Source organism: Strix uralensis, chromosome 1 (genome assembly GCF_047716275.1).
Source record: "Strix uralensis isolate ZFMK-TIS-50842 chromosome 1, bStrUra1, whole genome shotgun sequence".
Lineage (NCBI taxonomy): Eukaryota > Metazoa > Chordata > Aves > Strigiformes > Strigidae > Strix > Strix uralensis.
In genome coordinates this window covers 104181257-104195024 of record NC_133972.1, presented here as the reverse complement: position 1 = coordinate 104195024, position 13768 = coordinate 104181257, and the positions used below count along the sequence as shown (strand labels likewise).

At 42.9% G+C, this 13768-nt stretch overlaps 1 protein-coding gene across 4 annotated transcripts in view; it reads left to right on the top strand.

Annotated features, from left to right (window-relative positions):
* Positions 1-253: 253 nt before the first annotated feature.
* The window catches only part of LPCAT1 (lysophosphatidylcholine acyltransferase 1), a 74178-nt gene continuing 60663 nt past the window's right edge, over positions 254-13768 (top strand). For 3 of the 4 annotated variants that reach the window (XM_074875952.1, XM_074875942.1, XM_074875928.1), the window contains exons 1-3: positions 254-526; positions 7191-7333; positions 8905-9119. In XM_074875952.1, the coding sequence (XP_074732053.1) occupies positions 410-526; positions 7191-7333; positions 8905-9119 (475 nt within the window). In that variant the 5' untranslated portion in view covers positions 254-409. Of the gene's footprint in view, positions 527-4067; positions 4221-7190; positions 7334-8904; positions 9120-13768 lie in introns of all 4 variants that reach the window. The other variant, XM_074875932.1, reaches the window with a different exon arrangement.

Below are 13768 nucleotides of genomic sequence, written 5' to 3'. Positions count from 1 at the left end.
TGCTCGTCCCACGGTGCTCGCGCGTCCCCCCCTGCGCGCGGCCGGGCAGGGGGCGTCGCGCGGGGCCGCTCTCCCAGCATGCCCCGAGGGGAACGGTCGGATGGCGGGGGGGGTGGGTGGACGCGCCCGTGCGGCGGCACGCGGGGAAGGGCGGGAGAGAGGGAGGGCGCGCGCGCGCGCGCCCCCCCCCCCCCCCCTCCGCCCCGACGCGGAAACCGGCGCCCAGCAGAGCCGCTGTAGCCGGCGCGCAGGGCGCATGCGCGGGCCCACAGGAGGGCGGGGGCCGGCGTCTAGTGGCGAGCGAGCTGGCTGCCGGTACCCGCCCGCCGCCGCTACTCGGGGACTAGCGGTCGCTGCGCAGCGTCCGCGCCCCTCTCCCGTGCTGGGCCGCGCGTAGTCCTGCCCCGCCATGAAGTTGAGCAGCCGCGGTCGGGGATGCTGCGTGGCCGGCAGCCGGGAGCGCGGGCCGCCGCCGCGGAGCCCCTTCGTGCACCAGCTGCGCCTCAGCCCCCTGGAGAAAGCCAAGGTAGGGGCGTGCAGGGCCCGGCCCCCCCCGCCCTTTCCGCCGGCGCCTCCTTCCGCGCGTCCCCCGCGGCGCACCGGCTGGCGGGCCGCGTCCTGCGGCGGGCGGGGACACCCTGCCGCCGGCGCTTTGTGAGCCGCCGGGGGCGGCGGGACCGGGGAAAACGGGTGCGTGTGTGGGTGCGCGCAAGCCGGGCTTGGGAGGGCTGCGGCGGGCGGGGGTGGCGCCGTGCCCGGGGCTGGGGGCGGCCGTGAGGCGCGGGGGCTGGCGGGGCCAACGGCCGCGGTAGCGCCCGCCGCTCGGAGGGCGTGTTCCCGAACTTCTTCACCGCTGCTTTCTTTAAAAAAATACTGGGGGGGGTGTGTGTTTGCTTATGGGTTTTTTTAATGACTTTGTGGTTTTTCATTTTTTTAAATGGGGGGCAGGGGAACAGTCCTGTGGAGGCAGCTTTCTAGCGTCAAGTTAAGGGATGTAGCCAAGGCATCCCGTGCATCTGAAGTTTGGCCCCTGGATAAATAATCCTTGCGGCATAATTTACACATTGTACAGGTAGTGTGAAATGACAGGAATCAGTACGAAAATGCGAATTTGTAGTTGCATGGCTTTTTGTTTCGTGGTTTTGTTTTTCTTTCCTCTGTGCGTCTGCCTCGCTCACCTCACACGGTGAGGATATTCAGAGTGCATGGCCCTTGGCTTAGGCTTTCGGTAAGATCTGGGTCACTTGCTGGATGAAGAATTACCGTCAAAGGCTCACTTAATAAGGGGTTGCTGTTTCTATTACTTTCTTTACTGTAATACTTCAGTTCCTTAAAGCTGTTGTTTTGGGGGCCTGACAGCCTACTGTACCTATCAACATGGAAATTAAGATCTGTTAATATTGAACCTCTCGGATCAAGGTGCTTTAGGGCCAACTTTAATTTACATTCTGAGTGAAGTTCATTGTTGCATTGCCCTGTTGCTGTCCAGATATTAACACAAGACATGTATGGCCTGACTTACAAAACATCGGAATGTGCCTCATGTTAAGTATCTGGCAGCCAAGGAATTCATAGCAGACTCCAGTGGAAGAGGTTTTTACTTTTTTTTATCCAAGTTTCCCAGTATGTATTCAGTGGTTACTGATAAATTGTTTGAATGGGAGGAGGGAGAAAAGATTTGTCATTTGCCTCATTTAGTTTATACCCAGAGCTTCCTCAATAAATCACATAGTTGTAATGATTTATTTTCCATGTAACCTTACTTTGCTCCTTAAGTCATGTTTTCAGTGCAATTAATGAGGTAGAAGTCTTTCAGGGAGCAGAAAGAAGCAAAGATAGCATGTGCTCGTGTGGACTAGGACTGTATCTAATTATACCAATGTTTTATTTTGCAGGTTAATGTATCTTTTTAATGTCTCTTTCTACTTGATTATTTATAAGGAATTTTAAAGATACTGTTGGAAGGGCAGAGTACCAGTTTCACAGTTTTTGCAGTATTGAGTCACATGGGAGCTACTAGCATTGCTGATCTGCTGTTAGTCCTCACAGACCTTCAGGCACTTCACCAGCGAGGTGACTGGTCATGGAACATACCTGCCTTCTCAGTGGGTTGCCCTGTACATCTGTATGAGACATGAGCTTTGCCACTGGATTTCAAGGATTTCTTATTTTCAGTGACAACAGTGTTTAAAGCTCTCTAGTTTTTTACAGTGTGCAGACCAAAGGAATAGCCTTGCTAAAGAGTGTGGCTCGGTCTTGCTTTTTAAGTGAGCAGTCTTTTATTGGTGTACAGCGGCACAGAGTTCTTCCACCCAGCCTTTCTTGCAGTCTGATTTTGCAGTTTTAGGTGAGGAAAAAGCACACAAGCTGACACACAGAACTGTGATAGATTTTCTTCTTTGCCTTAACCATACTCTCCTAACCTCTTTGCTGATTAAAAGTTGTTCTCGACATAGAGGCTGTTAAAGAGCAGATGTGGAACTGTTCCACTTATGAGAAATACCGCTCTCCTAGAAAGAGAGACCTCTTGAATGGGGAGGCTGCCTTACCGTGAATTCCAGCAGTGTGCCTTCTCTTCCATACAGTCCTGGCCTGTTACTGAGGGTTGGGTCTGAAGTATTACAGCTGAACTCACTTCCTGTTCAGCTGTAGGCACATACTGTGTCACACAGGTTCTTCTCTCTGCCCTGGGAATCTTAACAGGGTGAGTTCTGGGCTTGCAAAGCCTATTGAGGAAGATATTAGGAACGTGTGGGGACTAGAGGTATGTGAAGAAGTTGGTGAGCACAGGGGACTGGGAGACAAAACTTCTGTCTGATGGTCTGCCAGACAGCCCCGTTATCTTCACCGCCACTTCATCCCTCCCTCATCCTGCACTCTGCAAGAGGTTAGATTAGCTTTTTTGCGCATTAATACAACTCAAAGTAAATGCATTTTAGAACCTTTCAGGCTGAGACTGAGAGTGAAAAAAGGTAGAAATTAAGACAACAAAACAACCACAAAGAGGAAGAACAACAGCAAAAAGAAATCCATTTGAGTGCCAAAGAATTGTTCCCATCATCTTTTATTTGCTTTATAAAAACCGGGAGATAACAGGAGTGTAAAAGCAGTAAGGCTATTTGAGAACAGTCCCATGCTTCCTGTAGTTATTATACTCTGATCTGAGGGTGACAGTGCAGGTCATTCTTGAAGCTACCTGTTTTATTTCAGTACTATAATAAAAAGGTCCTTTCTGGAAGAAAGACAGACATGATTTCATTAACCATGAATTTTTTTCATTCTAACATCTTCTGGGCACCTATCACATAAGGCAAAGCTCTTGATTCTAGTTACCTCTGCAGAACAGGCAGAAGCATTACTGGAGCTCTCACAAAGTGTTTGCAGCTTTGTTTCCCTGCCACTTAAAAACACAAAATGATGCCATTTTCCTTTCTTCTAGTGTTTCTGGCCATTTATTGCACCAGTGCTGGTGTTCCTTTGCAGCCTTGGTGAGCTGATTTGGCTCATTAAACCAGCATATTATTGTGTTTTTCTGTATTCTGATTGTTTTCTTTTGCTGGGATTGCTTTTCTTCACTCTAATGAGCTGTATTGGCTCATTGCAAGCTCAGATAAGTGCTAGAGCTGACTCAACAGGGAGGACTGAGGGGAGAGTGAACAGGACCCACCCTCTTCATCAGCAATAATCTGTTAGATTGGCTTAGTTGCACATGAAAATTTCTACTCCTATATTTATCTCCATGATTGTGTCAATCGGGGAACTCACAGAGTGGGAAAGTAGGTAGTAAGAGAATTGCTGAGGGATGAATTCCTAGCTCCTTCGGTGCCACCTTTGGTGAATTGAGGCTATAGAGATGATAATAGTGAAGAAGTGAAAGTGTGGGACAAGGTGTAGTCTCTCTGTTTAAAAGAAAAATCAAAACCTCCACCATGTTAAATGTGTGGTTCGTTATTCTTATTTTCTTTGTTCAATATGTGACTATTAGTTTGTAATAAGTCATGGAAATTATCTGGTTTTTAATGATGTTTCTCACTGTATTGCTAATTTCAAAGATGCGTTTTTTTCAGCTTCTCTGTGCATGAGAGGTATGATACTGACTTTCAAGACAGGAAATGGAAACATACAGAAGGAGAAACGAGGGTACTCTGTGATTCTCTTGTTCAGTGCTGATGTTTTGGAGAACTTAAAAAGGGCTTAAGTTCATATTTTATACCTTAATGGTAAGTTCATACTCAAATCTGAATGCAGAGTCTCTAAACGAGGAGAACATACGATACCTATTTAGTTCAAGTGACTTGCCTTACATCAGATTGAAGCCCTTGTGATGGAAGAGTGGTGTATGGTTTCCCAGGGCAGTCTTCTGTTACAAGCTGTAAGACCATCCTCTCCCTTCCTGCTGTCCATTGGTTTTCCACAGCATGCGCTGCAACTTCTGAAAAACTAAATAGGATCCTGTAGACCAGCAAATGTTAAATGGGCTGTAGTCAAACTGCTCTTGAGAAAATCAGTCACGAGCTGAACCTCCCAAGGTATAACTCCAGATGGACCTTTAGGGTTTTTTAAATGTATCTCAAAACACAGGTGTTTTCATATGACTTATTACCAGATAGAATTTATAATTTTAATAGAAAACAAGTCTGGGTGAATGTGCTAAATATGTAGAAATACAGTCACTGAAATAAGATGTCTGTACAAGGTCAGACTAGGAGTGTGTCTCTGGCATTCTGATCTCTGACAGCAGCCGGTGGGACAGAATCTTCTCCCATCTTCTGCCTGACACTGCACTACTACTGTATGTAGGCTTTACAGGATAGAAGCTTTCTTACCCAGGAAGGTGTCTGAATGTAGACATAGACTGAACTACTTTTCAAATGTTAGTAGTGTCTTTGTTGATTCCTAACCTGCTTCAGGGGCCAAACATACTATTTCCCTCTACTACCAAATTTCTTGTGTGGAGAGGTACTGTACTATCACCTGTTAAAAAAGAGGCTGGTGTCATGGCCAGATCCTGTACACCTGTGTACATGGAGCTGCTTCTTGCTGGCCATTTCCACCACTACAGCCTCTGGACACAGAAGACCAAGAGGCCTTTTCTATGCATTTTTGGATCTTTTATGACCTTATGGATGCAACTACTTCTTCCATTCTGTGATGTTGCTCTGATGTGATCTTGATAAAAAGGATTGCTACAGAAATGCAAAGGACTGAGTAGCTCACCACCACTCACCTGCCATTCAGCTTTGCTCTGGTACAGGAGGAGACTTTGAGGAGTGGGAGGGAGCAGGTGTGAATCCCAGAGGACTGTGTCCTCACCTGCATTTTGTTTCCCTTTTTTCTTGACAGCTGGTCCTTCCCTGTCATTTTATGAGCTTAGAAGGTAGCTGTTCTCTCTTCTCCAGTTTGCAGATGAATGCTCCCCTGTTTGCTGCCAGGCATGGTGGTCTTGTCTATGAGTGCAGAGTTGCATGAGTTGGTATGACTTCAGTACTCATCTGACCACTGCAGTTTGGGAAGTTGTACTGGATCCTCTGAGAAACTAGCCTATCTAAGAAAAAAAATTCCTTTTTCTTTCAATTCTGCAAGCTGAAGCAGTCTGCTCAGGGACTAGAATCCTGTTTTGGGGAATGAGACCATGGTTGTTATGAGATGAAGGTGCCAGTCTGAACCATCACTGTAAAATCTGACATTGCAGTGGGCTGGTAGCTTAGGGCTTGAAACTGCTAGCTTAGGCTTTTCTCTTGCTGTGTGTTCCCTGCCCCTACCCTAGATCTACAGCTTTGTGCAGCTACAGGGTGAGTTGGTTATTGAGCTGTTTTGGGAAGTGAGAGGAAGCAGGAACTGATCAATGGAAAACTGAGCTGCATGATGACTAGATCTACATCAGGGAAGAGAAGAAGAATATGAATAACGCTTTCCACAGCAGCCTGGAGATGCATCAGATTAAGCACAGCATGAGACAGCACCTTATGCCTCATTACTCATCCTTGCCCAGCCATTGTGATGCTGAAAAGTACTTTTTTACCTCATCTGGTGCATCTGTGAATATGTAGCATATTTCCTTTTGAATTCTCTTTCTTTACATGGGCCTTCTATTTCATAGTGTCTTCTTGATCTTCTGTTAGCCTCCACTGCAGAGCTTTGAGGAGCTTTGGTGCTACCCCAGTCAGCTTCAAACAGTTTTCAGTTCCCCCTCTCTCCCTCAGCCAGTCATCTGAAGCTGTACCCTCCTCCACTTTAAGAGCTTTTTTTCTTTCTTCCTGTCCTTTGATTGAGGAAGATGGGACTCTTGACTCCTGGAACTGTTTCCTGGAGGAAGCAGATCATTGCACAGATAGTTCCAAAGTTGTGTTTTCTGGAGGACTATTGGGAGCAACTCCAAATAGCTCAGGAAAGGCCCTCCCTACTTTTGGGAGAATTCTTCAAAAGACTGTGGGAGTAGTTCCAACATGACATGTTTTTCAGCAAAGTTGAAGGCAGAGGGCTGACCCACTGGGAATGGGCTCACCAAGAACTGGAGTGCTGAGAGGAGGCGCAGAAGCAGCTAGGTTCACTGTGGCTTCCCTGGGGAGGATAACTTCTTGAAAACCTCTGCTTGCCAGGGGGTTGTGCCTGTTAGCACAGACCTGGAACTTAAACTATATGCGTGTCTGGATGTTTGTCCAGAGGTCTCTGCACAATGTTCCTCACAGCTTCTGGTTCCAAGAACATGAAACAGAGGAACTGGTGCCTGCCCAGCCCTGGAAGAGCTTTCCAGGTTGGGTCCTGTATTGCCATGTGAATGCACCCTGCTGAAGTGCACATCACTGACTGGGAGCTGATGAGACGGACTGACTTCTCTGTAGCGCAGTAAGATTTACAACGCACCCATGCTAAATATTTACTTAATGTGAGGCTGCAGAAAGGGAAAAGAACATGCGGATGTGTTCACTGACAAGCCTATGTGTGAAGAATAGTGGAAAGCCAAGTCTGCATTAGCTTTAAAGAGTGTGCAGTGTTTCAGCTGTCATCAAGATTGGTGAATACAAAATTGTAACTCGTACACCACAATTATTTGTTTGGAATTGAAGTGTGTTCTGATGTTTTTAACATTAGATATTTTAAAGTTAAGACTTCAGATCAGTTTCTAGGAATCACTGACTTTTTCAGTCTGAGACTGTGTTAGAATAATACATTTGTTTTGGATTTTGCAGATTGCCTTCATGACCTTGACTCTGTTTCCTATCCGACTCTTTTTTGCTGCTTTTATGATGTTGCTGGCCTGGCCTTTTGCATTCATTGCTTCAATGGGATCTGACGAGCAAGAGCTTGAGAAGCCCCTCTCCTGGTGGCGAAAGTGAGTCACTGATGTGGTGAAATATTGAGAATCATTATTTAGTTCAGCAGTTGGAAATAGAGAAGATTGGAAGTACCTGATACCTGTCCCACAGACCTGCTTTTCTCTTCAAAAGAAAAATATAAAAATTAATATTTAAACACTTTCCTCAGACGGGAAACTAAAAATACCTCAACTGTTTGATTTACCAGGTGACCCAAGAATTACAGGGAGAAAAATTGACATTCTTTGGCCTCTTATCTCTATTGAGGATGTAGTGTGAAGCTTCGTTGTGACATCCTTCAATTTCAATTATTCCTGTAATGTCAACTTCTTGTTATGAAGATTGACACTATGGAATGTGCCCAAATTTCATATTCTCAATTGTTGTTTTCAACTGCTTCACCCTGTGATGAATTGACAAAACTTCTGTTGATTCTCTGAGGACTTGCCCCATGCTTTGGTGCTTATTAATAAGGCTGTGCTTGCATTCATATTGGAATGCTAATTAAGGTAGAATGTAAGACACTGTTCACCCATCCATGAAAACTGCTGTTTGAGGAGCAAGGAAGGAGGAGTGTATCACCTCTTCTGTAGAGAACTTTAAAATTTGGAGCTGGCACTAGCATGAGGGAAGTTGATTGTATTCGCATCACAGGAGGGAAGGAGGTTGAGAACCACAGAGGCATACCACTTTATGTTTAATTTGGAATTATATCAGTATAATAACTGAAGGAATAATGCACTGCCTTCAATCTTGCATACAGTTATTTGGAAGCTTTTTAGATTGTCTGTCCCCCATTTCATCCAGTTTTCAGTGTCACCCTGCTCTCCAGCCTCCAATCCCTGTGAGTATAACAAATAGTGGTGTTTGTTTTTTGCACTCTGTTGGTTCAAATTAAATGTTTCTCTTTTCGTGACTGTTAGACAGTTTAAAAAAACAAGCAGGGAAAACCCCATCACACACACACCCCACCCCCCCCCCCCCCCCAAAAAAAAAACCCCACAAACCAAAAAAAAACCAAAACCAAAAAACCCAACACTTTAGGAGAAGATGGGAAAAAGGGAAGAGAGTAAAATATTTACAGAGCTCCCAGATGTGTTCTGTAGGCATCCCCATGTTTGAGAATACCTGCCCTACATTTCTCCACTGCTTTGTTTGGGTAAACTCCAAACCAAGAGTCAGAGTTGTTGCATTTTAGCAGTATCCTAAGAGCATTTTTCAAGACTCGGTTTATTAGAGCTTTTTTGGTGTTAGTAGAAAGCATTATTAGACATTGTATAGAAAAAACTCAACGGTCATAGTCTGAATCAAAGTTAATTTAATGATAAACTAAATGCTAAACTTGCTGTGATTAAAAAGCATTAATATTCAGGCATGAAATGAAATTGAATAGCATCTTACCTTGAAAGTGGTCTTAAATCTGCTGAGAAAGAGAAAACAAAAGGTCTATGCAGTGTTCCTGCTCTGTTTAAGCAGCATATCCTATCTGTACTTTTGTCATGCTTACAAAGTTTTTATGTAACATTTTTCTTCTTGTTATTTTAAGGTATTCCTGTGGCAGCGTAACAGTTTTCTCAACTCTTTACAGGATAGTGGATATTTTGCTGAAAGCAATCATGAGAATGATGTGGCTTGCTGGTGGATTCCACTGGATAAGTGTAAAAGGCAGACGGGCATTGCCGGCGGAAGCAGCAATATTAACTGTGGCTCCCCATTCTTCCTACTTTGACGCCATTCCAGTGACTATGACCTTTGCCTCCATTGTGATGAAAGCAGAAAGCAAAGATATTCCTGTTTGGGGAAGTAAGTTGACAGATACGTAATTTTTCAAGAACAATTAAAAATGATTACTTAGGAAGTTCACTGGTTGTGTATGAGAAGGCCTGAAACACAAAGAAAATTATGCTATAATATACGGTGAGATTTATTTTTTTACTGGACTTCGAATGTCAATAGAAAAAACTGGGTGGATGTTGGGTGGTTTTCCCCTTTCTCTAAAGTTGAATCATTGTACGAAGTCAAAACAATCCTACAGAACTCATGGTTAAATTTGCAGTGAAATTGCAACATTTTAAGACCTGACAAATAGAAAAGTTAGGATGGGCCTATGAAAGCGAAGGGTGAGGCTATAGGGGAAGTCCTCCAAATCTTCTTTCTTGGTGCAAGTTGGGGTGCCATCCCAGAAATATGTTTCAGGAATGTTGTCTGCTCTGAATGGTGCCCTGCCTTGAGGGAGTGCTGCTAATCCTTCATGCGTCAGTAAGTTTGTTTCAGGCAGGGTGTGAGAGATGAGCAAGAGCAGATTGTTGTGCAGTCAGATTAAGAAGTGCAGATGCCCAAGTCAGTAGTGTTTGAATACTGTCTTTGGAGCTATCAGTGTAGGTTCTCACAAAAGCTTGAGAGATACCTGTGATTTTTGGTGCAGTTGTGACAAAAAAATTTGTAAGCTTTTACGCTTGTAGACTTCAAAGTGCATGTGTGGAAGCAATTTGAAGAAACCCACCATGTTGTGTCTAGGGACCAGTGAAGTTCAAAGACTCTTCCTGTGTCTCATTGTGTAGATTTTAAGGGTAGTATAAAAAGGAGAGAAGATTTTACTTTGTCCTTGAGTAGGGACTCTAATTTAAAAGTCTAAACAAAAGCTTTGAGTTCCTTTGCAACTCTGCAGAATCAGGCTGTTGGTGTTGACATACTCTAAAATTTCATTAGCAATGTGGTTTTAAGGACATGTTCAAAACCAGAAACTGAGACATGGCTACAAATGGTGAGTGGTTACATCTGGAAGCTTTGTGTAGAGGAAACTCTTGATATAAAGGTCTCTTTGTCTCAGGTAAAGCTCAGGCTAGAGCTGTAGCTGTATCTCAATTTCATTGAATATCTGACTCATAGAGTTTAGTAAATGTTTGTGGCAGTAAAAAAAATTGGTGTAAAAATTAATAGATGCTTTGAACAAAAAGGGTGAAGGCATGCGTTTTTAAAAACAAATGTATACGAACAAGCATAATGTGAAAACAAAAAGAAATTGAACTCCATTGTCCAATACTGAAAGAAGATACTGCTGTGAGACAGTATACTGACACTCCTGTATAGTATAGGTGTATCCAGGCCAACTTGGGCTTTAGGAGCCATCCAGCCATAGAAGCAGGGGCAGATTTATCGTCTTTCTCAGCTGACTCAGTTGACTGTTTAATAATTGCTAGGTCAGCAAAATAAAATAGTCAATGTGGTGCTCTCCTTTCCTTGCAGCTGGATTGTTTGGAGGACCCAAACTAGATGAGGTAACTTCAGGCCATGATGTATTACTGGAATGTGATGAAACAACAGAATGGCATTTGACAGAATGCTATAATAGCTGCTTAACTATCCCATGTAATAGATTTAGTGGGGACTAGTGGGAAAGCCTGAGGAGAACCTGTAGGGATGTGGAGGAGGGATGTGGAGGTTGTAGTTACCCTGAATGTAGCACAGATAAAGCATATCAAATAGTTCAAACTATTTCCTATATACCTAATTTAATTTTAAGCTTTTAAAGGATTCAATTGAAACTCTAGACTTACTACAATAAACTTAAAAAATTATTCACTTGATTTTGTTCATGTGTGTGAGCAAAACCAGTTACAGGAAAAACAGAAAACCCAGAAAACTACATACTGTGATTTGATGGAATATTACTGGAATGTACAGTGCAGTCAAGTAAATGAGTATTTTGTCCTGTATAGCTGCATTTGCTTTATGTCATGCAGCCACAAAAAATATGTAGTTCCTTATGAAGCATTCAGAAAAATGCCACGGAAATGAGGCATGGCAAAGGTCGTAAGTGGGATTCAGAGTTCAAAAACCTTTTTTGTTTTTAGAGGAACACTTCTATATGAGCAACATTAATTACAGTAGTTTGTGTTATTAAAGTAAATAAACCTTAACAGAGAGGTGAGTAATCACTGTAATAATTAGTTTGGCTTAAAATTTAGTAAAAACTTTCCAGTGGAGTGAAGTTGTGATTTTTTTTTTTTATTTTTTTTTTCCCTGCTTGAAAGAGGTTTCCTGTGAAGCAGATGGTACTGACTATCCTCTCCTCCTTTCATCTAGTGTTTTAATTCCAATGTTATTTACATTTCTCTATATACACACAAAAATGTATTTCATATTATTGGACCACTGGTATTTCTCTTATGCTGTCTGTGAAAAGCTGTTCATGTTTTTCTTGGATTGCTTGGTGAATTGTCAACACTAGACATTCATCTAGAATTTCTCCCAGAGAGGTCAGAATTGTTTTTTATGTTTTTCAGTTTTTTAAATCTTACAAACTTGTACCATGTCCAGTGAAGTTTTGGAGCCAGCCATTGATAATCCTAACCTTACTATCTCTTAATTGAGTCTTGTTAATGGTCATTCAGAATCTTCTGGGAAGTTTTGAATAAAGTACATTCATTTAACTCTGAACAGACTTCAACATGTAAAAAATTAAGCAGCAGAGGAAATTTGACGTTAGTTTCCAAGGATGAGGACTTTGGGTGAAGAGTAGATCTTCATTGAGAATATCCAAATATGATATAAGTAAGTTTGGCTTTCTGATGTAATGACAGTGTTTGTCAGGACATTGTATGTTGTGTACCAGAGGGATCAGGTGCTTTATCAGGCATAAAAAGATCTGATTGCAACTGGTTACCAAGATTGGTTCCAAAAATATTTTAATAAGTTTCTGGAGAACCTGCCTGTATTGCTGTACCCTTAGTTTGCCAGTCACGGAATATTAAAATTTTGATCCACTTTTGAGTCCAGATGATTAAAAGCCTGTTGATATAGGATTGGAAGTATTCCACAAGTGTGTTTGTGTATGAATGTTCCATTGCTGTCTTGAAGGCAGTTCTCCTGGACCACAGAGTCCAATTTCAGAAGCAGACTTAAGTCTTGTGACTTTTTCAGACAACTTCCTTCTTTCTGGGAAAACAAAGGGGGGGGGGGGGGGGGCGGAAAGCTCTTTTGCTCTGACAGAAGAGTTGTGACCTCTTCAGTTAGGGGTCAGTAGTGAAGGAAATGACCTACGTGACACACACACTAGGTTAACAAATTCTGGGGAGGAACTGCTTGCCCAGGTATAAATGAGGTTTCAATGGTCATCAAAAGAAATCAGTATCAGGCAAGTAGAGAATGCCAGAACAGATGGAGCACACCACCACGATGCTGAAGAAGGACATGTATTTCTGCACAGTGGCTTTTCAGAGTTTTGGTAGGTTGGAGATGTGAAGTTTGACGGACCACTTTATTGTAAAGTGTGCAGCCCAGGGAAGGTGACATCTACAAATCTGTTGCACCTTATATTGACTGAAGAAGTTAGATCAGTTCGTTCATCAACACACGTCCTTAAACTTTCCTGTTTTTTCTGCTGGACCCCACCTCAAGTCAGGATAAGCTCTTTGCATAAATTCTGGATAGTTAGACTTCACTGACTTATTTTTTGGCTGGTAAAGCAGCCTGGGTAAAAAGTTATTTTTCATTGCTGAAGTGGTCAGTGCTACTGCAGAAATACTTCAGTAAGAAGGAAAAGGGATTTGTCAGTAAATATGATTTGGTGGGGATTTTGTTGGTTAACTTGTGTGATTCAAACATCTTCTGTGGTCTGAACTTTTAAAAACTAAATTTAAGGTGATGAGCTAATTTAAACTTTAAGCAACTTCTCAATATCTGTAACCTCAACCTCTGAAAAAGAGGAAGTTCATACCTGTGAAATGAATGGATGGTATGTTAGCTTAAGTTTATAAAGGGGAAGGAGGTCATTTGTACTTGGCAGAATACAGAAGAACTATAGAGGAAGGGAGAATATACTGTGCTGTAAAAACTCAATTCTGTTGTGGGCATTTTTTTCCACATCTAGTAAACTTTCTTGAGCATCATGACTAAACAGCAAGAAATAGGTAATTCAGTGGGAAACATTTATGCTGTGGTAGCTGGATATGTTTTCATCTAGGAACTCAAAAGGTGCCAAATTACTTACTCATCAGCTGTTATGCAACTCAGTCCTCCACCCCATTTGCTTCCCCTCCCTGCCCCATACCTTCCAGAGCACACAAGGAAGAGAACTGCGGTAGACCCATAGCTCTTCAGTGAGGACCTCGCATTTAGATACTTCTGAGATTCATCAAAACAGTCCTTAAACCCCTTTTGGAAAAACCGGCTGTAAGGTGAAGGCGTCACGGATTTCTTCTCTTTATATGCTGTAAATCCACAACTTAAACACTGTGAAGGTCACCAGCTTGAATGCCAGCATCCTATGCTATGTTATCGTTGTAGCCTGCTTTGTGTACACAAATGAGCTCCCAAATTCTGAGGGGCATCTTGAAGTTATTGCCAAGCTTATCCATTTTATCTTTTCCTTTAAAAACTTTTGTTTCAAAATTCAGAGTTTCCTTCAGGCTGTGAGCACCCAGATGATCCTGCAATATTTCAGTCTTCAC